The sequence below is a fragment of the Danio aesculapii genome, chromosome 6 (assembly GCF_903798145.1).
Source record: "Danio aesculapii chromosome 6, fDanAes4.1, whole genome shotgun sequence".
Lineage (NCBI taxonomy): Eukaryota > Metazoa > Chordata > Actinopteri > Cypriniformes > Danionidae > Danio > Danio aesculapii.
The window spans coordinates 51540962-51565087 of NC_079440.1; the positions used below are offsets into that span (position 1 = coordinate 51540962).

The following is a 24126-nucleotide window of genomic DNA, read 5'->3' on the forward strand; positions in this document are numbered from 1 at the left end:
TAAATATATAAATATATGTTGTTCTATTTTCTAATTTTCTTTGGAGCCTTCAAAAAAAGTAAATAAAAAGGCAGGCATTGCAATGAAATTACTGATGCGTGTCTGATTGTTGCACATTTGACTGCAAGACCCTGAAACAGATCAATACCAGACTCCAAATCCCAGGCCAGGACTTGATGAGTTATGAAGTGAAATAAGTATAATTATTGTGCCCTTCATTTCAGACATCCTCAGTCAGAAATTGCTGTCATGTTGCATTAGTAGAGTGAACACTAATTTGTCTTGATGCCTCTTGGACAGAAGGGCCACCTACTCACCTGTCAGTCAGCCTTTGAACTGAAAACAACTACAGAAATGAGACTTCTTGGGTTTCTTTGGTTCAAAAATATTTACTGATTTTGATTAAACTGTTAATATAAAGGTCTGGTAATTTTTTCCAGATTCCAAGTTGTTGTGATTGAAATTAAGGGTTTTTCTACCAAATATTTATTAAGCTTAAGTTTTAAGAATTTATGTAAAACTTTGGTATTGTTTCATCTGAACTGTTTAGTTTAAACATGTCTATTTTTTTATTTTCACCATGTAATTTTACGATCGAAATGATAGTAAGTTTAGAAAAAATATCATCAGTAAATATATGTAGAGTTCAGACACAAAAACCTCTAAGTGCCATCCGAAATTTTCTTGTAAAATTAGTATTTTTCTTTGGCTCCTATGTCTTGATTCAGTAATTTCACTTTTATGGCAAGAATAGGTTATTTTTATCAATTTTAACATGAAATGACTGAACATAAACATAAGAGGCAGAGAAAACATGCTCATTGTAGAAGAAAATTCTGGATGGCACTTAGAGGTTTTTGCATCTGAACTCTTCATATATAACTGTATACATAGGCATGTACTGTATATCAAAATGGAGTCACACTCATTCAAAGTTTAATACCATGACCAACTAAAATAACAATATACAGCTTGAAGTGTCAATTCTTACATTTTAAGTTGTGAAATGTTCAATTTTTTCCATAAGAACATTAGATTCGTAGTAATAATGATATGTAATATGTAATAAATGAAATGGTGAGCAACACTTAATGATTTCCTGTAGAGTCTACAGTAATTTACAGGCAGCAGTTAACCAGTAACCTACTGTAAATAAATTACAGCAAAAATACTGTATTTACATTTACGGCATCATTTATTTTGCTATGTATTTACATTATTTTATATCTTTAATGTAAAGCATACAGTAATTTTCACAATGCAACTTCAAAATACAGTAACATACTGCAAAACTGTCCTACAGTAAAATTCAGTTCATATTACACTCAAATACTGTTTAATTTACAAAAAACTGTAGTTGTAGTGCAGCCCTTCGTCAGTAACTTACTGTAAAGCAATTAGAACAAAAATACTGTATTTACATTTACAGCATTATTTATCTTGCTGTATATGTATGTAGAGCATTCTATATCCTGACTATTAAATATACAGTAACATTCACAATGCAACTTGTCACCTTAGAACTATAATTTTCTATATGACTTTTTGTCAAAATTGAGTTATTGACATTCTTATTAATTGACAACTTATTTATAATACGGGATGTTGTTTACATTTTAAGACTTTTTATTTGAAAAAAAAAATGTTACACACATACTGTCTGCTATGGAATGCAAAAACTTTGAAGCTCAATATTTCAAAATCATTCAGAACGCAGATAGAACCTTATAATTTCAAGGTGATGAATTTTAAAATACAGTAAGGTACTGCATAACTGTCCTACAGTGAAATTTAGCTCATTTTACAGTTAAATCTAGTGTAATTTACAGAAATGTTAACAGTGAACATAAAAAAGTCAGCTTAGTGACATTATAGTTGGATATTATGGAAGTTTAAGATGTTTTTTACAAGCATTCTCTTAAATGTACTCTAAAGTTAATAATAAGAATATACCTGTTAAGTATAATGAACCCAGGTGTAAATGCAGCTCTTGTCTCTGACAACTTTTGATTGGTTGCGTCTGCATGTACAGTAAGTTATTATGGCAGATGTCGAGGTGTAAATGGGGTGAAAGATCTGCGTTGGAGTTGAGAAAATGAGCCGAGATGTCAAATCACAAGATCAGAGAAGCCACTGATTTAGTTTTAGATAATCCTGCTTCTTAACAAATTTTGTCTCAATTTTAGGCTAAAGTCTTTTAGAAGAGGGATGACAAATTAACCTTAGTGTGCACCAAAAGCTAATTAGAAGCTGGGAAGGTCAAAGTCTCCCCTACTTCATCTTAGCCTTCAGCTATGAAGTGTCACACTTGACTGTCAAACCAGCAGAAATCTGTGACAATTAAAAAAAATAAAATAAAAAGATTGAAAGAGACAACCAGACTAGCGGTCTTTTGAACCTCTTTACTATATAAACTTCATATATGACCCCATGAGGAGAGTCACACGACACTTCCTTTCCTTTCACGTTAACCCTTGATGTATTGAACAATAGAGACCTCAACGGGAGAGCACTGCCTTTTCTATTCTTTTCTGTCTTTTTCCTGATATGTTGTTTTTCTTTACACGCTTGCATGTCCCGCCGGTCATCAGATCTTACACTATTTGGGCGTAAGGCCACACACGACACAAAAAAAGCCAGAGTTGCTCCTCTTGTGGTTAACCTGAGCGCAAGGTTTCATGAGATAAAGTAGAAACCTATTGATGTCAGCTTTGTTGAGGTTTTACTACAGAGAGCAGAGAAAGTAAATAATTTGGCTTGCTGTCACGTTCAGGACTCAGTTGCTCTGAAATGAAAGAGTGACTGGGCCTTTGAAACCCTCAGAAAGGAATTGGGAAAATGTTTTTTATAGTTTGACCCTGCTGATGTAATGGTTTTATGGTTTGAGTCTTCTCACAGAGCTGGAGGCACTGGCTAGTTTAGGAGTGAAAAGAAAAATGTAAGGTCCCAAATCACATATTCTATTCTACGCCATTTTGGAGTATAAATAGTGTAAGTAGTGCATTCACACTGAAAACTCTAAAAATAATAAGTGCACTTTAATTACCCGGATGATGCGCTTATTCAACCATTAAAAAATGTGTGTAATGTTGGATACTTCACGCACTCAACGACCGCTGCTTTGCTCACGTAGTGGAAAGAGTGGAGCTTTCGGGCACTGATGCTGGATTATTTTATTTTATTTGGATTGGATTGTGAAAGCCAAGTTCTCCTACGAGAGAGATTATACTAACTCTCAATGGTGAATGCGGTAATACTCATGGCAGGTGATATTTGGTAGTTTGGTCATTTATTTCACTAATTTGGCAAACGTCAAACCTCATCTGGGAAACGGTTTGAATTTCCGCTTAGTAAAAAAACCATTAGAGTTCCATTTAGGATGACACTACATACTTATACTATGCTGATGAGTGTGTAAGTTAATAAGTATATAGTGCATGAGTGCATAGTGTATAGCAGGGCTATTCAATTAGTTTGTCATGAGGACCAGTTCATGAAAAGCATCTCAAATGAGGGGCCGGAGAGATGTGACTTCTATGAGTGATGACACAACTGTGTATAATAGCCCATATGTTGTATTTTTGCTCCTTAAGTTACCCACGTTGGATTTTTCTACATTAAAATGTTAAAATATTGTATTTTGAAACTAAATCAGTGCATTGTACAATAGCCTTCTTTTTTTTTTTTTTACAAACATTCAAATGTTGTACTTCAAAGCACAACAAAAGCAGTGCATTGCTTAAGTAGGCTTCTTCTACATTGAGACACATTCATATGGTATGTTATGAACCGCATAACAATTATGGACGCAACAATTGTAGATTTTGGTTGCACGATTATATAGTCTGAAGAATAATCATGGTTTCACGGTTATCACGTCTAGTGTAAATTTAAGCTTTATATTAAGTAAGTATTTCAATTAACTGTTGTCATTATCTGTGTATATACATACATAATCATTTTAATCATTTGTAATAATTCGTCTAACTTATCTTTTGTTTACATTGCACTGAAAGCCACACACAACTCTCACCGATACAGCGTGAGATGATTTCTACTCAGTAAGTGTGGAAGGCTCGAGCACATCGCTCCACTTGCGCGCACAAATTAGCATATATTCTTGCATTGGAAATAACGAACTTGCGCGTGGAAAAAACGCGATATGTGAATGGGCCGCTGCTATAGTTAATTCAGTGTGCGTGCAAATTAGTCTTGGTGTATAAGTTCTGAAACTAGCGCACAGGTGGCATATCTTTGTTTAGTTGCAGCAGTTTCGTTCCATGCAACAGAAACGCGACGTTGAGAAGCCTTTATGATTAAGTATCCAAATGTTTTCAGTTGTTCGCACCACTTAATGTCAGGTGACACGCTCTGTGGAGCCTTCAACAGCAGCTCGTGCTGTATTGAACACACGCACATCACTTTATAACTTTATAACCGTTTTTTGACTGAACTAAATTTATTTTTAATGTCTTGGTCACACTATTTGGAGGGCCGGAACAAATTTCTTCGCGGGTCAAGTTCTGCCTGCGGGCCGCCAATTGAATAGCCCTGGTATATAGTGTGCCATTTGGGACTCAACTTAAGACTGAGGGTGCATCTGAAATCGCATACTTCTATACTATATAGTACACTAAAATCAGTATGCAAGCCGAGTAGTATGTCCAAATTCATCAAATTTAAAAAACAGTATGCATAGAATGCAGTATGCTATCCCATGATGCACCACGAGAGAATTCATGAATGGGAGTGAAGTGATGCAACTGATGTGGGTAGGTCACGTGATGATGACAAAATTGTAGTACGCGGATATATACGTGCAAGTTCAATTCATACTACTCACATTCATACTTTTCTAACGATTGAGTAGTACATTTAAATTCAAACGCAGTACTTACTGAGCAGCCTGAGCCTACATTTACACAACTTTTATGTAGCCAAAAACATGGATATTTTACTTTTGCATTTTAAAAATATTTAAGTTTACACAACAGCGTTTTCTATGTTGTTTTTAATTAGCAAATAATACAAATGTAAACATTAGCTGAGCAGTTTATAGTAAGAGGCTCGACTGTCAGGCACGCTCGCTGCTGTTGTTGTCATCAATCTGGCAACCTGCATGTGAATCAGGTTGTTGGGGAGGGGAAGAGTGAAAAAAAATAAATAAATTTTTAGAATTTGGACTACAATACCCCAATCACAAATAATATACTAGGCTATAGTATATTATAATAATATACAAATACTTCTAAGTATTTGGCGCTGTCAACTTGTTAGTAATTAGAAACTGTAAGGAAGTGATGACAAGGTGCTATCGGTGTCGCTGTTGTGTACGTAGAATTTGTTGTGTGTTTATAATAAGTCCCCGCTGTTGGTTGTAATGTGAAGTAAATTTCAGTAAGCTAAAACGGCATAAAGTGGTTGTCAGAGTAATTGGCAGTTCATTCTGCTGTGGCGACCCCTGATTAAAATAAGAGGGAATGTGAGTGAGTTTGTAGTATAATAAGGGGTTCTAAGAAACTCCATCTTATTCTGACATTAGCAGCAGTGATTTACCTTGAACCACATGGCCAAATGAGAAAAATCTCTTTCTGAGCATTCATGCAATCTTTCCCACAGATGTCGAAGAGATTAACAACTGTAAACAATTGTTGTACTCAGAGGAAAGGATTTGACCCTTAGGAAACTCTGTGCGTGTGTCTGTGTGTGTGTGTGTGTGTGTGTGTGTGCACGCTTGAATTTCTTACTTTGTGGGGAACAAATGTCCCCTCAAGTATAGCAATACCAGTAAATTTTGAGCTTTTTTGGTTCCCAAGAGATTTGGTTCGCAATAATTTTGGTCCCATGAGAAAACTAGGGTGGTGGAGAGAGCTCAACATGGTGCAATTTAAAAAAACAAGTACAAATGCAAAAAACGCGAACAAATTATGAAAATATAATTCATTATGAAGCACACATGCTGCAAATCCTCACAATGCAAACACATTTTAAAAAGCACTGCAATTTCTCATAACGCAAACAAATTAATAAAACACACTTTGCGTTTTATTTATTTGTTTGCGTTCTGAAAAATGCAGCGTGTTTTATTTATTTGTTTGCGTTATGAGAAAATGCAGCTTGTTTTTTAATTTGTTTACATTGTGTGAAAATGCAGCTTGTTTTTTAATTTGTTTACATTGTGTGAAAATGCAGCTTGTTTTTTAATTTGTTTACATTGTGTGAAAATGCAGCTTGTTTTTTAATTTGTTTGTGTTATGTGAAAATACAGCGTGTTTTATTTGTTTGTGTTCTGAGAAAATGCAGCGTGTTTTTAAAATTTGTTTGCGTTGTGTGAATATGCAGCGCATTTTATTAATTTGTTTGTGTTGTGTGAAAATGCAGCGCAGTTTATTAATTTGTTTGTGTTGTGTGAAAATGCAGCGCAGTTTATTAATTTGTTTGCGTTCTGAGAAAATGCAGCGCAGTTTATTCATTTGTTTGTGTTCTGAGAAAATACAGCGTTTAATTTATTTGTTTGTGTTGTGTGAAAATACAGAGCATTTTATTAATTTAATTAATCTCTCAAACGGACAAAGATCTTTTCTTAATTTGCTGACATTTTTTGTTATTGCTTGTGTTTTCTTAAATTGCAGCATGTTAAGCTCTCTCAAGTACTGTAAAAAATCACAGAGAATTATATATATATATATTTCCCAAATTATGTTTAACAGAACAAGGATTTTTTCCACATTATTCATTAATTCATTTTCTTATCGGCTTAGTCCCTTTATTAATCAAGGTCCACCACAGAGGAATGAACCGCCAACTTATCGGGCATATGTTTTAAGTAGTGGATGCGAATAATTCAGGGGGCTAATAACTCTTACTTCAACCTTTTATGAAATACAGTCTGTAAGGTATAAAAATCCTTAAGTCTATGGGAAATCCTCATAAAGATATCTGTCTGTTTGTGTATGTGTGTGTGATGGTTTGGTTCATGTTTATCGTCAGTCACTGTTTTTTTCTTTTCATTTTTCCTCCCTAACCTTATTGAAGGACATATAGCATGTATCAAACCTAATTATAAATGAGCAGTATAGCACATGCCGCAGGAAGTATACCAGCGTCAATGGCTATTGCTATATAATGGCTGTTTGTTGACATTGGATACATTGACACAATCCCCATGCTATATATATGCTATCTCAAGGACCCCACATTGTAACCTGTATCCTCCAAAGGAGACCTCATCTGAGTCCTCAATGGGTGGATAAACAAAGAACAAGGAGGAGGAGAGCAGGGACACAAGTGGGCATGGTGGCAGCACGAGGGAGCCAATGAAAATCTTTCTAAAGTTCTCTATAGACTTTGGGAGCCAATAAGAGCTGGATTGAACTCAGTTGAACACACTTTGACTAGACTGACCATATCACAGGCCTTTATAGAAGTTTCAGCTGTTCATTTTGTTCACTCTCTGTTTTTCATTATAGGATTATTCACACAACTAGAAACTTGCTGTGACCCAGACTGATCTCTTAAAATGCAGCTCGCCGCCACTCTGGAATAGAAGAGTACTTTGGACTGTTTTATGCAGAGAATTTATAGACTGTACCAGAAAGGTAGGAGCGCTTTCTGTGTGGAATGTGTGACTCTAAGCTTGAATGCGCTAAAACGTCTAGTCTGACGGCGTGTCAAGGACTCGTTTTACCTGTAAAGTGATTCATTTCATTCTCACTTCTTTTTAAAACATACAGCACTTCAGCTGAAAAGAAGGAGATGCTCTGCAAACATAATCAAACTGTCAGATTCAAAGTGAACAGTCCAGTGATGGAATAATGGCCGGATGAAAATACTATTTTTGAGATTGGTTTGGTATGTTAAGCTCATATGAATTCGGTTAATTGTGCAAGTAGTTTGACAATGCCGTGTCATGATCAGGAATACTCTTTTCTGATTGGTCTGTTACTCTGCAGTTTGATATTTTTGTTATTGGGGTTTGGGAAGAAATTATTGTTAATTTTGTGTTTAATGTTTATTCTGTTTAAACTTAATGTAAATTTTTATTATGTTAAAAAATAATGTTTTATTAAGCAAGTATGCATTAATATGACAATAGATAGCATATTAAAATACTTTTGGAAGTTTCAGATGGAATTCAGCTTTGTAAGCACATAAATAAACAAAATTGTATTATTTTAATTTTATTTTGTAAATGTAGAATAAATTGTAATTGTATGTCACAATTTTAATGTTTAAAACAAACTATTTTAGTATTCCACCGTTGTTTTGATCAAATAAATGCAGACTTGTTTAACATGAGTCTTCTTTCCAAAACATTACAAAAATTTAACCAATCACAAAGTATTTCTCTCGCAAAATTTTCAATTGTTTTTTTAATGGAAGGAGCCTTGTATATTTATTTATTTATTTATTTATTTATTTATTTATTTATTTATTTATTTATTTATTTATTTGCCTATTTGCTTATTTCTTTATGTATTTGTTTATTATTTTGTATATGTATTTATGTTTTGTTATTTATTTATTTATTTGCTTTGTTATTTATTTATGTGCTTATTTATTTGCTTATTTATATATTTGTTTATTTAATTATTTATGGGTTTTCACTAATTTGATAAATGTATTTATTTATTTGCTTTATTTATTTATTTATTTATTTGCTTATTTATGTATTTGTTTTTTTTATTATTTATGTTTTGTTATTTTAATTTTTTTATTTGTTTATTTATTTGCCCATTTTGTATTTGCTTATTTATGTATATGTTTATTTAATTTATTTATTTATTTGCTTATTTATTTATTTGCTTATTTATGTATGTGTTGATTTAATTATTTATGTTTTGTTATTCATTTATTTATTTGCTTATTTATGTATGTGTTTATTTAATTATTTATGTTTTGTTATTTATTTATTTATTTGCTTATTTGTTTGTTTATTTATTTACTGCTTTGTTTATTTGCTTATTTGTTTATTTACTTATTTTCTTATTTATTTATTTTTATTTATTTGCTTGTTTATTTATTTATTTGCTTACTTATGTATTTGATTATTTACTTATTTATGTTTTGTTATTTATTCATTTATTTATGTTTATTTGTTTCCTTATTTGTTTTACTTATAGTTTATATGCTTATTTGTTTGTTTATTGATTAGCTTATTTATTTATTTTTATTTTTTAGATTTTTTTATTTATTTGCTTATTTATGTATTTGTTTATTTAATTATTTATGTTTTGTTATTCATTTATTTATTTATTTATTTGCTAATTTGTTCACTTGCTTAATCATTTCTTTGCTTATTTATTTATGTATTTGTTTATTTAATTATTTTGTGTTTTATTTATTTATTTATTTATTTGCTAATTTGTTCACTTGCTTATTCGTTTCTTTGCTTATTTATTTATGTATTTGTTTATTTAATTGTTTATGTTTTGTATTACTCATTTATTAATTATTTATTTTGTATGAATCAATGCTATTAATTACATTTTATATTATTTTTTGATCAATTATTTATTAAAATAAATGTTTAACCATTTTAAAAAGCATTTAAAACAGCTAGTTACTAAACCTCAAATCAATTCAATGATTTGAAGAAACTCAAACTCAAAACAATAATTTTTGCTGCTTGTTCACACTATTTATTAAAAATGAGCTGAAGCAACACAATTCTCGAGATTTTGGGGGGAGAAACTTTTTTGTTGTTGTTCAATCTACTTAAATGAGTTATGCTAACTTAATGAATTTGTGTTATGACCACCTGTATAGATTGTGTGGAACCCTAAAATGTTAATAATACATTGACATATGCAAGTCTGTGATCACATATGTCTATTGTGTGTATTTATTATGTATAAATGCTTTTTTAATTTCCTGAAAAGATGTGGGCACACAAGGTTTCCATCCGACACATAAAGACAATATACAGTCATTATCACAAAATGAACCTCTTCAGGATGATGGAAGATCCTCCTTGCTTCGGGGTCCTGGTCGGCTTGTCTGGGTTCATTTTGTAATAATGACGGCACATTGTTGTTTTAATTAGAAAGTTGTTCTTAAAAAAAAACGATCCAGCAGCTAATGAGAAGGCACCCTGATGTCTCATGCAGTCTGGGCTGGCAAAACAAATCCAAGAGCTCCTGAAGACAGGCTTAAATGCCAATGGAGGGAATAACCTGATATTGGTATAAGGTGCTTCCCTCTAACATAAACCTCTGATCCTCCTGAAATAATGTAAGTCACATTTCCATTTTGGAGGGCATGTTCACTTTAAAAGCCTCCTGCTGTGGCTTTGCAAATGTTCATGGCGTTCAGGTCAGCTGTCAGGCTTTAATATGTAGAGACTTTCACAAGTCTTTATGTACCATCTACATCTACAAACGTTTTTTCTACTACATATATGCATAAAGATTTCTTAAAGCTGTTAGATGTGATTTATGTTTATTGATGTGTGATGCTTTGAAGTTTCAGGTTTAGCTTGAGAGTGTGGAAAGTCTTGTATTTCCTGGCCATGAATCGAGGTTTGGAGGTGATATACTGTAGCATACTATTGCTCAAAGTTAGTGTTATGGATTTGAACAAACCTCCAACCCTAGTAAACCTCAGTGCACACACTGCTTTGGACATGAATTATACCTCAAATGATGCTGTTGAGGCGCTTTAATATTTCTCACCTGCTGGATAAAAAATATCATAAAGAATTGCACTGGGTGAGTGACCTGTGTATCTGGAGGCCAGAATATTGTAAAGGCTTGGCAAACATAAAGCAAACTTACAACACAAGTCAGAACACCTTAGCAACAGCAACTCCTGGCAACCATTCATAATGCCTGAGCATCGTAGCTTTGAGCCTGCACAAGCAAACATCAGTAATAGCTGTAAAAATTGAAGCATTAGATGGGGTTGTAAAATTCCAGGAATTTTTAAAGCTGTAAACTTTTCATAAGAATTAACAGGGGTATATGGAATGATTAGGTACAAATGAAATAAAAACTGACCACATTATTTTTTAGCTCACATTGTTTTTTGGTGAACAATTTACCGTGCATGTCTTTAAGAAAAAATAAATAATTGTTTGCCCTTGTAATCTAAAAGTGAAATCTAAAAATGCACTTCATATTTGTTTTCAGTTAAATTGTCAGATTACGACTAGCTGAGGTACTTGGCATGGCTAATAAACACTTACCGGCCACTTTATTAGGTCCAAGTGTTTTATGCTCAATTGCTACAAATGGGCCTTAAGTGTGGCAAGAAAGTATCCCCCACACCATTACACCACCTCCACCAGCCAGAACCATTCATACAAGGCAAGATGGATCCATGCTTGCTTGTTGTTGATGGCAAATTCTGACCCTACCATCTGAATGTGGCAGCAGAAATCGAGACTCATCAGACCAGGCAACATTTTTACAATCATCTATTGTCCAATTTTGGTGAGCCTGTGTGAATTGTAGTCTCACTTTCCTGTTCTTAGCTGACAGGAGTGGCACCCGGTGTGGTCTTCTGCTGCTGTAGCCTATCTGCCTCAAGGTTTGATGTCTTGTGTGTTCAGAGATGCTCTTCTGCATACCTCAGTTGTAACCAGTGGGTATTTGAGTTACTGTTGCCTTTTTGTCAGCTGGAACCAGTCTGGTCATTCTCCTCTGACCTCTGGCATGAATAAGGCATTTGCACCCACAGAACTGCCGCCCACTTGATATTTTCTTTTTTTCTGACCATACTCAGACCAGCCTGTCTGGCACCAACAACCATGCCACGTTCAAAGTCATTTAAATCAGTGGTTCTCAAACTGGGGGTCGTGACCCCTGCGGGGGTCACAGAATAATTTAGAGGGGTCGTGAGAGTGATTTAAAAATGGTGTAACTTTCAGTGATTATAATAAATATTTTTCAGTCTTACAAGTAAAAGCTAAAATTTTTGATTTTTTTTTAAAGATATTACTGATAAATTCATAAAGTATTTAGGACACATTCAGGCAGAATGCATATTGTGAACAGCTTAAAAAAGGTTATTTTTATTGTTTGGATATGCTTTGGTAGTGGGGGGTCGCGAGTTCTTGACGATCTTGTCTGGTTTAAAAGTTTGAGAACCACTGATTTAAATCACCTTTCTTCCCCATTCCGATGCTTGGTGTGAACTGCAGCAGATCGTCTTGATCATATCTACATGTCGTAATGCATTGAGTTGCTGCCATGTGATTGGCTGATTAGAAATTTTTGCTAACGAGCAGTTGGGCGGGTATTGCTAGATCGAATATGGCTGCAGCCGGAAGTTAACAAGAATTATTTATATTATTTATTAAATTTCCCATTTATTGTATTTTATGAACGCCTACCCCCACCCCAACCCTAAACCCCACCATCACAGTAATGTAAAAACAGTAATTGCACCGAATATGATTTATGCTATCTATTAAATTACCCAATAAATTGTATTTTTTAATGGCTACTCCCACCCCAACACTAATCCCAACCATCACAGTACTGTAAAAATATTAGTTATTGTTATACAGTGTCATAAAAAATGCTGCTATAATTGATGTACATATCGCACTTCCGGCCGCATATCCAATCTACACTTTACCCAGTTGGACAGGTGTACCTAATAAAGTGGCCGGTGAGTGTACTTAGTGACCTCCAGCTGTCAGTTTTGACAACAAACAGAAATGATGAGCAGGAGATGTCTGTTAGTTTGTAATAGTTCTCCCGAAACCCTTTTCCCCATCTTTCTGAATGAAATGCTTACTACAATACATCCAATCAGCTCACAGTAGAAAAACAAAGCCACGCCCACTGTTTTCTCATTTAATATTCAGTTTCTCTAGGAACTGCATCACAATATGAAAAACATTTCCAGTTCTTGCGGACTTTAAGGGAAATAAACTGGGAATTTACAAAAATGCTAATTATCCAATAACAGGGAATAAAGTTTTATATCAATTAACTAAATCTTGCAGGAAAATCTTTGTTAAAACAACCACATTTAATCCAAGTTCAGTAAAATTTCTATCCTGCTCATTAATCAATTACATGCACTCATGCAGGGGAAGGTGGGATTCCCAATCCATATACATAACCTTATACTGTAGCTAGCCAGCCAGTAGATCAGAATGCCAATTGCATGAAAGCACTATTTCATTGACAATTTATGAGGATAACTAGCTCAAGCGGTGATGCTCTGTCTTCTATTTTCTGCTAGCCAGTTCTCTATTACCATACAGAAGGCTGGAGTAATGACGCTGAAAATTCAGTTTTAAATTACAGGAATAAATTACTTTTCAAACACACACACACACACACACACACACACACACACACACACACACACACACACACACACACACACATATATATATATATATATAAAATATTATATATCAAAAATTATATATATTGATATTGTATATCAGAAACATTCATTTAAATTTATTATAATATATCATAATATTAAAGTTTTTACTGTACTTTTTGATCAAATAAATGCACCCTTACTAAGCATTTGAAACGAAATCTTGCCGCCACCCAATATGGCAGTGTATTGTATATTCTCCCTAAGTTTGATATCATTCAAATAATAATTTAGTTCACGTAACAATTTCCCCCCCTATTTCTTCACAGAGAGTGTGGTTTGTAAACACCTGGAGCCATGGCACCTGCTGTTGGAGGTCCTGTAGGCTACACTCCTCCTGAGGGGGGTTGGGGCTGGGCTGTAGTGCTTGGTGCCTTCATATCTATCGGTTTCTCCTACGCCTTCCCAAAGTCCATTACTGTGTTCTTCAAGGAAATTGAAGTGATCTTCAATGCCACCAGCAGTCAAGTGTCCTGGATCTCTTCTATCATGCTCGCTGTCATGTATGGAGGAGGTAAGAAGTGTCTTACTGCTTTTTCCCCTTAAAAGGACTACATTTAGATTTCAGAAACCTATTTTTTTTAAGGACCATTAAGTGAACTGCAGGTAGCATCTTATTGCTTGTGCTCGCCCTATAGCTAGAGGCTAAGTAGCCAGCTATGAGGTCACAGGTATTTTTTATAGTCAAAACAAAATGTGAAGTTCTATGAATGAAAAATCCTGTTGCTCACATCAGCTGTTTAGTGAAAGAGTTCTGCCATTCCGTCTTGACAGATCTAGTAAATAACAGCCTTACGTCATTTCACTAGCTTTAATACTAATACTTACAGGACTTATAAAGTAAATTGGGCATTGATAAAATGGAAAATAGAAGTTTGAGGTTAGCAATTTTGTATGTACATGTTTTGTACATTTGGGGATTGCTTTTGTTTGTTTTTCGTAGCAATATCTGGCAACACTACATCTTCTGTACTTAAACTGACAAGCTGTGATTAGAAAAGAACCACTGATAGTTTACTTAAGAGTAAACTGCATTCAGTAAGAAAAACGTATTGATCATCATAGATTTTTTGATCATCATGAATTTTAGCATCACTTTTACTGTAAATGGTAAAGTCTAGATCGAATACATGGCCGGCCGGAAGTGCGATATGCACATTAATATAGCAGCATTTTTTAATGACACTGTATAACAATAATTAATATTTTTACATTACTGTGACGGTTGGGTTTAGGGTTGGGGTGGGGGTAGACGTTAATAAAATACAATAAATGGGAAATTTAATAAATAATACAAATTAATTCTCGTCAACTTCCGGCCGCAGCCATATCCGATCTAGCAACAACCACTGTAAATGGTTAGCTAGCTACTACACTTTAGCATTATTATTAGCATTAATTTATGTTCTACAAATTTGTTGTACAAGAGCTATTATGTTACTGTTTTAATAGTGTGTGACATGAGGATTAGCAGGCTAGCCAGTTAAGTTCCAGTTTAGTTTGCACTAATCTTGGGTTTTAGGTAACATGAAGGCAGCTTTACATTAATCAGTCTTTGTTGCCATGATAATATGGAAATGCTGACATGAGCTGCCTTTATCATACCAAAAACCCAGAATTGGTGCAAACTAAACTGAACCTTAACTGGTTAGCCAGCTAATCCCAATATCAAACGCTATCAAAACAGTAGCATAATACCTCTTGTACGACACATTTTTTAGAATATAATTTAATACTATTGGTAATGCTAAAGTTAAGTAGCTAGCTAATCATTTAGAGTAGAAGTGGTGCTAAATCATGTAGAGCAAGCTGTCATCATATTTAATTGCGTTAATGACAGATCTAGTAAATAAAAGCTTTTCGCTAGCTTTAATACTAAAACTTACAGCATTAATAAAGTAATTTGGGCAGTAATAAAGTGTAAAGTAGAAGTTTGAGGTTCGCAATTTTGTATGTACTTGTTTTATATATTTTGGGATTGCTTTTGTTTGTTTTTCGTAGCAAAATCTGGCAACACTATATCATCAAGACTTAAACTGACAGGTTTGATCAGAAAAGAACCACTAATAGTTTAATTCAGAGTAGACAGCATTCAGTGAGAAAAATGTATTGATCAAAATGGATTTTAGCATATCATGATTTTTAGCATCACTTTTACTGTAACTGGTTAGTTAGCTACTACACTTTAGCATTATTATTAGCATTAATTTATGTTCTACAAATATGTTTTTATACAAAGCTGTCATCATGCCTTTAATTGCGTTAATGAAATTTAATAAAGCTAAACATATTACCATATTGCTGCATGAAACAAAACTATACATAAATTTGGTATGTAGCATTATTATAATGCTTACTAACCTTCAAACGCTGGCTTCATCCTTCATTTAGTGGTGTTACGATACTGGAATTTGACACCAATCGATACTGAAATTTTTTAAACATTAATTTCCCACAAACATTTGAGCGCTGTTGATATTCTTAAATAGCGCTGATTTGTCGTTGTGTTCGCATGCTCAACAAAAAAAAATGACCGTAATTGGCCGTGAAGGTCATCACTTCACCGAACTCACTGCTGTTTTCTGAATAGTAAAAACAAGCAATGAAAGCAATAAAAAACAGGAGTTAAGAAAGCATCTGATCTCAGCAATGTAAATATGTTTGCACAATCTCTGCAAATCACCAGCATACTGACAAAAGGTTATGAAACTTTAGTGATAGTTTGATTGTTGTAGACTACACTACTTGACAAAAGTCTTGTCGTCGATCCATTTTGTAAGAGCAACAAATAATAACTAGACTTCTAGTTAATCATTTGGAAAAGTGGCAGAGGGTAGATTTTTGTGATGAATCATCTGTTGATACTGCTGAAGACCCGCATGGACCCAAGATTCTCAAAGAAATCAGTCAAGTTGGGTTAAGGAATAATCATAGTTTGGGGTTACAGTCAGTTTGGGGGCGTGCGAGAGATCTGATCCTCCACATCAAAGTTACTAAAAGCAAAGAAGGTCAAGGTGCTTCAGGATTAGCCAGCCCAGTCACCAGATATGAACATTGTTGAGCATGTCTGGTAAGATAGAGGCGGCATTGAAGATTAATCCAAAGAATCTTGAGGAACTCAGTCCTGCTAGAACGCTTTCATTTGCCATTCCAGATGACTTTAATAATACGTCATTTTAGTCATTGCAGAGATGTACGGATGCAGTCGTCCAAGCTCAAGGGAGTCATACACAATATTCATTCTTTTTCCACTGCACCATGACTTTATATTCTATTCTGTACATTATTTCTGTTAAGTGACAAGACTTTTGTCTCAGCAAAGTCAGACCTTACTGTTCTAATTTATTTTAGTAAAATAAGCGTAATCTGGAGGCTTTTGCCTTTCATATAAGCCACTTCTGATATCAAATAATCAACTAGAAGTCAAGTTATTATTTGTTGTTCTAAAACTTGGTTAGTCTACAAGACTTTTGTCAGGTAGTGTATATTGGCTAGGTTGAACTCACTTTTTTCTTTGCATGACACGTCAAATGTTACAGTGTAAAATCGCTCCTGCTGCATTATCCTGAATATCAAAAGTATTCATTTTGTTTGTCACAGTACAGAAGAGAAACTGTAAAGAAAATCATTTTTCATTTTTCCAACAAAAAACCAAATGTTCTTTACATAAAAGAAGTCTGCAGGCTCTCAAAGATGACAATGGAAGTTTGATTTTCATTACAACCTATTCACACGCATAAAAACATGATTCATGCATGAAAATTATATCAAGTAGCCCACTTAAATCACTCCCTATAATATAAAAAACGTTTATTTTGAATTAATAATGGTTTAATCTCATACTCAATGTTTGCATTGATTTAAAACTCGAGTTGCTTAAATAATACATAAATTTTGTCCTTGAGCCACTTCTAAATCAAGCCGTTTTGTCATCCGTTCAAGCCGGTGGTGAAATCATGGCTCAAATAATGAAGATCCCAACGTATTTTGTCAATGAATGTGGCATGAGTGAAAGGCCCTTATTCATTTAAATGTAGAAGCCAGATTCATGCTAGACAAGGTTTAGACATCAACCACCGGCTGCCTCGCTGAGAGATTGAGCTCTGAATGGGCAACTCGATCTCCCTCTGGAGTCTTTCTTCTCAGTCAGCTCTTTATTCTGCAAGTGTCAGATGTTTTCCTTGGAGAGAGATGAGGAGATGAGACGCCTAACTCAGGAGTCACACAGACTTGTGATGACTATAGCGTCAATAGCAAACTTGTCTCAGGAAGTGGAGCAGCACCAAATGATGTCAGCACACTCACGTAGGCAGCCTAAATTGCACGCTTTCCTTCTCACGATACTGAGCAACAAATAAAAAAAAGAAACTGCAGATATATGAAATGAAGGTATGAGTTGCTGACGGTATTGTGCTTATTTTTGGTTATATTCAAGGTATAAATACAAAAGCCAATTAGTGTACTATAGTGTCAGTAGGGTTTGCTTATGCTTAACCTCTAGAAAAGGCACCGGCGAATTGAGTTGCACAAAAATAAAACGTTTTGATCTTTTTTGAACTTATCCTCATGTTGTTCCAAACCTGTGACTTTCTTTCGGGAACACATGGAATGTTAAAGGGTTAGTTCATCCAAAATTGAAAAGTTAGTCACAAATTTATTCAGTCTGGTTTAAGTTTCTTTCTTTTTTTCTGTTGAACACAAAAGGAGATATTTTGAAGAATGTTAGGGAAACCTGTAACCATTGGCAACAAGTATAAGTGAGTGAATGATTACAGAATTCTTAGTTTTAAGTGAACTACCCCTTTCGACTGTGTACTAACTACATGCAATGAGACAAGATTCTAGTGACAAGCAATTTGAAAAAAGTGATAGTTAACTTTGCTTTAAAAAGTGTGTAAAAATGTTGCCTAAAAATTAAGCCAACTATGTGCATAATTGACGACATCGTGGCTCAGTGGTTAGCACTGTTGCCTCACAGCAAGAAGTTCACTGGTTCAAGTCCCGGCTGGGTCAGTTGGCATCTCTGTGTGGATTTTAGGTGAATTATATGAACTAAATTGGTCATAGTGAATGTGAGAGTGCATGGGTGTTTCTCAGTACTGGGTTGCAGACTGAAGGGTATCTGCTGTGTAAAAAAACATATTCTGTATAAGTTGGCGGTTCATTCCGCTGTGGTGACCCCTAATAAATAAAAAGGAAAGTGAATGAATGAATGTGCATAATTAAATAAAATGAAGTTAATCAACTTAACAGGTCCAAGTTTACCAAGTTTTTTTTACCGAAAAACAGATGCTTAAGAGTCTTATTTTTGAAGTTGAAGAGTTCTGACTTGTTAAATGGTTTACAACAATTTGTTTTTGTGATGCATTGTGTAGCTCTTCCTTAATTTAAATTTCTTAAAGGTGCAGTAGGTGAGTGTCTTCATAAACATTTTTGTTGTGCTGGTTGAAAGTCTCTTCACATTCCAATTGATTAAAGTAAATGATCTAAATGTATTTATATATTCTGGGTAAGGCATAAGACTAAAAAAATGTTCGTCCAATTCCCATAATTCTGATACGTAGCTCAAACTGTCTGTCACCAAATGTAGATTTGAACAACTGTACATGAGAGTAGGGTTGCACAGTTTACCGGTACTTCAGTAGCACCGTGATACTATGGCTATAAAATACTGGTGGTGCCACTGTAGTTTGTAAAAAGGAGGTATCGTCATTAACAGTTCTACAATATGCTACATGTGGAAAAGTCACTAAAGTGCACATTTGTGCCAGCAAATAATCAATAGACCACTTTATTTCACTTTCATTTTAACTGTCTGCATACAGGTCATAGTTTGCTGCAGTCATGAGAGATCATATGGTGTGATCAATTATTTATTTATTTATTTTATTATTATTTTTAGTAGTGCAATAATAGCAAAAGAGTCACAGTATATACAAAAAAAAGAAGAGAAAGTCTGTACAAATGATACGTTTTCAAAAATAAGGGAATTGAATTGAAGTATTATGACATATAAAATATAGTTGTTTCTGACAATTTGCTTTATTTCGAAGATTTGAGTTATGAATTAATACAGTATTGCGATACTGCTTGGTATTGTGATACTTCAGCTGGTATAGTATTGTGGCCTGAATTGATGGTATCATGACAACCCTATATGAAAGTGACAGCAATAAAAACAAATGCTGAATCAAAAGTTTTTCAAATCCTGAATCAATATTGGAGTTACTTTTGCACGCTGGACAAAGGATGACACCATGGCTGAAGTATTTCTGTTAGACAGGTTATGTTATGTTTTAAAACACAAAAGCGCAAAGCTTATGTAGATTGTGTTGTTATGTATGGGTTAAATGCACTGAAGTGTTTGTTCAGCAACTGAAATCTTCCGGCGAAAGATTGATGTGACTATTTTTCATTTCATAAGGTCCTTTTATAGCATCGATAATGTCGATTTTTATTTAGTTTAACAACAAAACATAAGTAAATAGCGCTATTCCACCTAGCTTGCTTTTGGTTTATTTTTGAATAATGATGACCAGTGAAACGCTCCCTATATTGTTTACCATGCAACTCTGAATATTCAGTCTGAAAATACATGTACAGTTGAAGTCATAATGATTAGCCCCCCTTTGATTGATTTATTTTTTATGTTTTAAATATTTCCCAAATGATGTTTAACAGAGCAAGAAAATTTTCACAGTATGTCTGATAATATTTTTTCTTCTGGAGAAAGACTTATTTGTTTTATTTCGGCTAGAATAAAAGCATTTTTTAATTTTTAAAGAAACATTTTAGGGTCAAAATTATTAGCCCCTTTAAGCTTTATATTTTTTTCAATAGTCTACAGCCGTGTTTCTCAACCCTGTTCCTGGAGGCACACCAACAGTACATATTTTGGATTTCTCCGTTATCTGACCCATTAACTTCAGGTTTTGGAGTCTCTTCTGATGTTATGATAAGATGATTCAGGTGTGTTTGATTAGGGAGAGGTTGAAAATGTGGACTATTGGTGTGCCTTCAGGAACAGGGTTGGGAAACACTGGTCTACAGAACAAACTATCATTATACAATAACTTGCCTAATTACCCTAACCTGCCTATTAACCTAATTAACCTATTAAAGCCTTTAAATGTCTCTTTAAGCTGTATAGAAGTGTCTTGAAAAATATCTAGTCAAATATTATTTACTGTCATCATGGCAAAGATAAAATAAATCAGTTATTAGAGATGAGTTATTAAAACTATTATGATCAGAAATGTGCTGAAAAAAATCTCTCTGTTAAACAGAAATTGGGGGAAAAATAAACAGGGGGGCTAATAATTCAGGGGGGCTAATAATTCCGACTTCAACTGTAAGTATGGCTTAGTAATAAGTGTAATTTCAGCACACCACCGGCCAAGCACTAAGCATACAGTAGTTGCTTTAGGACACAGCATGTGAGAGAGTGAGACCAGTGATCCTTGCAGATGAAATATTGCACATTATGACAAGTTTTGCTAGAAATAATACAGTTTTTCATTGGGAATTGTAGTATTATAAAATACTAACGTTTTCTAACTGGCGAATTACATGATCTAGTGGGTTGTCTACAGTCATCTTTACGCTCTATGTTCGTGATTTCAGGACACGTGGCTTTGGAGGGACTGTGTTTTAAAGATATTATGCTAAACGATTAGCATTTGGCAGATCACCTACTGCACCTTTAAACTATTTTATTTCTTATTTCTGTACCAATTTAGTTTATGACATGGCCATAACTACTGGTTAATTACCATTTTCACACCCTTTACGTGTTTCAAACTTATATGAGTTTCTTTCTTCTGTAAGAAGATATTTTGAAAAATGTTTAAAACGTAACCACTGACTTCCATTGTATTTGTTTTTTCCTCCTAATGAAGTAAATGGTTACAGGTTTCCAACATTCTTCAAAATACTCATTTTGTGTTCAACAGACTAAAGAAACTCATAAAGGTTTGGAACCACTTGAAAGTGAGTAAATATTGAATTAATGTTCATTTCTGGGTGAACTGTGTCTTTAAATGGAAATGGCAACTCTTCTTTTTCCCTTGGTAAGGTAGTGCTTATTTTAGTGTTTTATTTTAAGTTTGAGTAGTACGGTGCAATTTAAAAAAAAAAAAGACATTTATTTTCCTTATTGAGCCCACTTTTGCTGTATATGTTACCGAACAACATACTTGTGCTTTTGCCCTCACATTTGTCATTTGTGTGCAAGGTGGTCGATGGGGATATTTTTGAAAGACAGGCTCTTGAGTTTGTGCTGGTGGGCTGATATTATGGCCATGAGAACTCGTGAGTGGCACATGACTTTACATTTGACCTCGTCCTCCTACACTGCCCCTTCTGGCCCAGCAGAGCTAATTCCCTACTGTAATGCAGAAACACACAGCACATGACCCAGATGATCACACAGCCAACCACGCATGCAAGATTTCTTCTCAAAACAATCATGTACAGAATCACATTATACAGCGCTACTGGTACTATATGAATAAACCTCTGGAGAATCAAAGTAAGTGACCAATAATACATCTTTGAGTAAATGATGGTGATTATGCTATAATTGGAAAATGAAATTATATTCATTCATTCATTCAATTTTGTTTTGGCTTAGTCCTTTTATTAATCTGGGGTTACCACAGCGGAAAGAACCACCAACTTATCCAGCATATGTTTTACGTAGTGGATGCCCTTCCAGCTGCAACTCAACACTGGGAAACACCCATACACGCTCATTCACACTCACATACGCAGCCAATTTAGCGTACCCAATTCACTGATAGCGCATGTCTTTGGACTGTGGGGGAAACCGGAACATCCGGAAGGAAACCCATGCCAGCACAGGGAGAACATCCAAACAGAAATGCCAACTGACCCAGCTGGGGCTCGAACCAGCGACCTTCTTGCTGTTAGACGATCGTGCTAATAAACAATAAACAAATAAATAAAAATAATAATAATAATATACATATTATTACTATTATTATTATTTATTTTTGTTTATTTGTTTATTTTATGTTTTAATTAATTATTTTTTATTTGTTTATTTTATATTTTAATTAATTAATTTTTATAATTTATTTTATTAAATCATTTATTTTAATTAACTTATTTAATTTTTATTCATTTAATATAATTTTATATATTTAAAAAAATCATTATTTATTTATTTAAAATTAGATTTTAATTAATTTATTCATTCATTTTAATTATTTATTTTATTACATAATTCATTTTAATTATTTATTTACTTTTTATTATATATTTTTTTCATGTATTTCTTTCTTTTTATTATATTTTAATTAATTACTTAATATTTATCATTTATTTCATTAAATCATTCATTTTAATTTATTTAACTCCCTGTGTGTGTGCGTGTGCATGCGTGTAACAACAATAACAACAAAAGCAACCACACAATAACAAGATGTGTATATATATATATATATGTGTGTGTGTATATATATATATATATAAAATACAAAATACCAAATTTTAGATTATATTTGGAGGAATGACACAATTAGTTTGCAGAATAAAACAAAAATGATGTTTTTAACTCAAACTCAACAGGTGCACTGGTACAGTGTTTTCAGAAAACCAATGTTTTCATTCCATATAAGTAAAAAAAAATCATTATATAGTTGTGACCCCTGCTTTTTCAAGAGATGTTATCACACAGATGTCCTATAGAATAAAACCAATTTAAAAAATACTCAAACGGATACCTAAATAGTACAGGAAATCAAACGTAAATTGCACAAGTGACCCATTTGTTCTCATAGATGTATGTACAGGCAATGCAAAATTCTCAGAATATTTTATACTGCATATCCAAATTCAGTGTAGCAATATATTATGTATTCAACATTATGCTTGCAAGTGAATTCCAGTTTGATGCTGTTCATGACTGACATGTGTTGTGTTCCCTCTTTTGCACTCATTTCTCTTTCTAGCTGTTATTCTGATGCCCTTTCTCCTCGTTCACATAAACAGCCGCTGTCTCAGCCACCGTTTGTGAGGAGGTCTGAACTCCCTCTAAGCTAAATACTGTCAGAAGGTGTTCATTTCTTTACCAGCGATGTGTTGTTTTGGCATTCGAGGCCAAGACATCTTCCTACATAGACCTCTAGTGCAGTAAAGCTTGTTGTCGGTGACCCGGGCAGCCCAGAGGAGCTTTGCCTTGAGCGAGAGAAGTCCAGATATGAGGGTATTTACATGAACGGGGACTGATCTGCTCTGTCAGGAGAGAGGTTTTGTTTAATGCCACCCGAGGGCTTAGTTTAGTAAATATTCAAATGGGAAATCAGGGTGCCTGTAGTGCATTTGCAGTCAAATTAATTTTGCTAACTGTGCTTTTAAACTGTACGAAAGTGCAAAAAACTGCTCTAGAAGTTGAATAGTTAAAGGTAAATGGAGTCATTTTTGCATGTATAATGACTGTTTTCATACAGGTTTTCTATATGCTGATGTGTTGGTGGATTGAGCTGTTTTTTGTTGTGCAGATGTGCATATAGGGCTGCAAAATCAGTTGTAGACTTAGCGATTTGGGGCACTAAGCAATTTTAGGAATGTGACCCTAGCATTGAAACTCAAAATACTCTCTTTCTCTAAAGATATTTATTTAAAGTGATATTTAGATAAAGTGGAACCTTTATCTTCTTAAAGGGGAAATGAAGCACTCAGTCAAGTTTACATTATTTTGTACATTGGTTTCCACTTTAATGAAAATATATTAAGCAAACTCGATTAATGTAACCA

General features: G+C 34.0%; 1 protein-coding gene across 3 annotated transcripts in view; it reads left to right on the forward strand.

Moving 5' to 3' along the window:
- Positions 1–24126, forward strand: part of slc16a1a (solute carrier family 16 member 1a) — a 72817-nt gene that overhangs the window by 32453 nt on the left and 16238 nt on the right. Inside the window, exons 1-2 of one of the 3 annotated variants that reach the window (XM_056460465.1) lie at positions 7394–7598; positions 13617–13861. In XM_056460465.1, coding sequence (XP_056316440.1) covers positions 13645–13861 — 217 coding nt within the window. In that variant the 5' untranslated portion in view covers positions 7394–7598; positions 13617–13644. Of the gene's footprint in view, positions 1–7393; positions 7599–7703; positions 7852–13616; positions 13862–24126 lie in introns of those variants that run through there. The other 2 variants (XM_056460467.1, XM_056460466.1) reach the window with 2 other exon arrangements.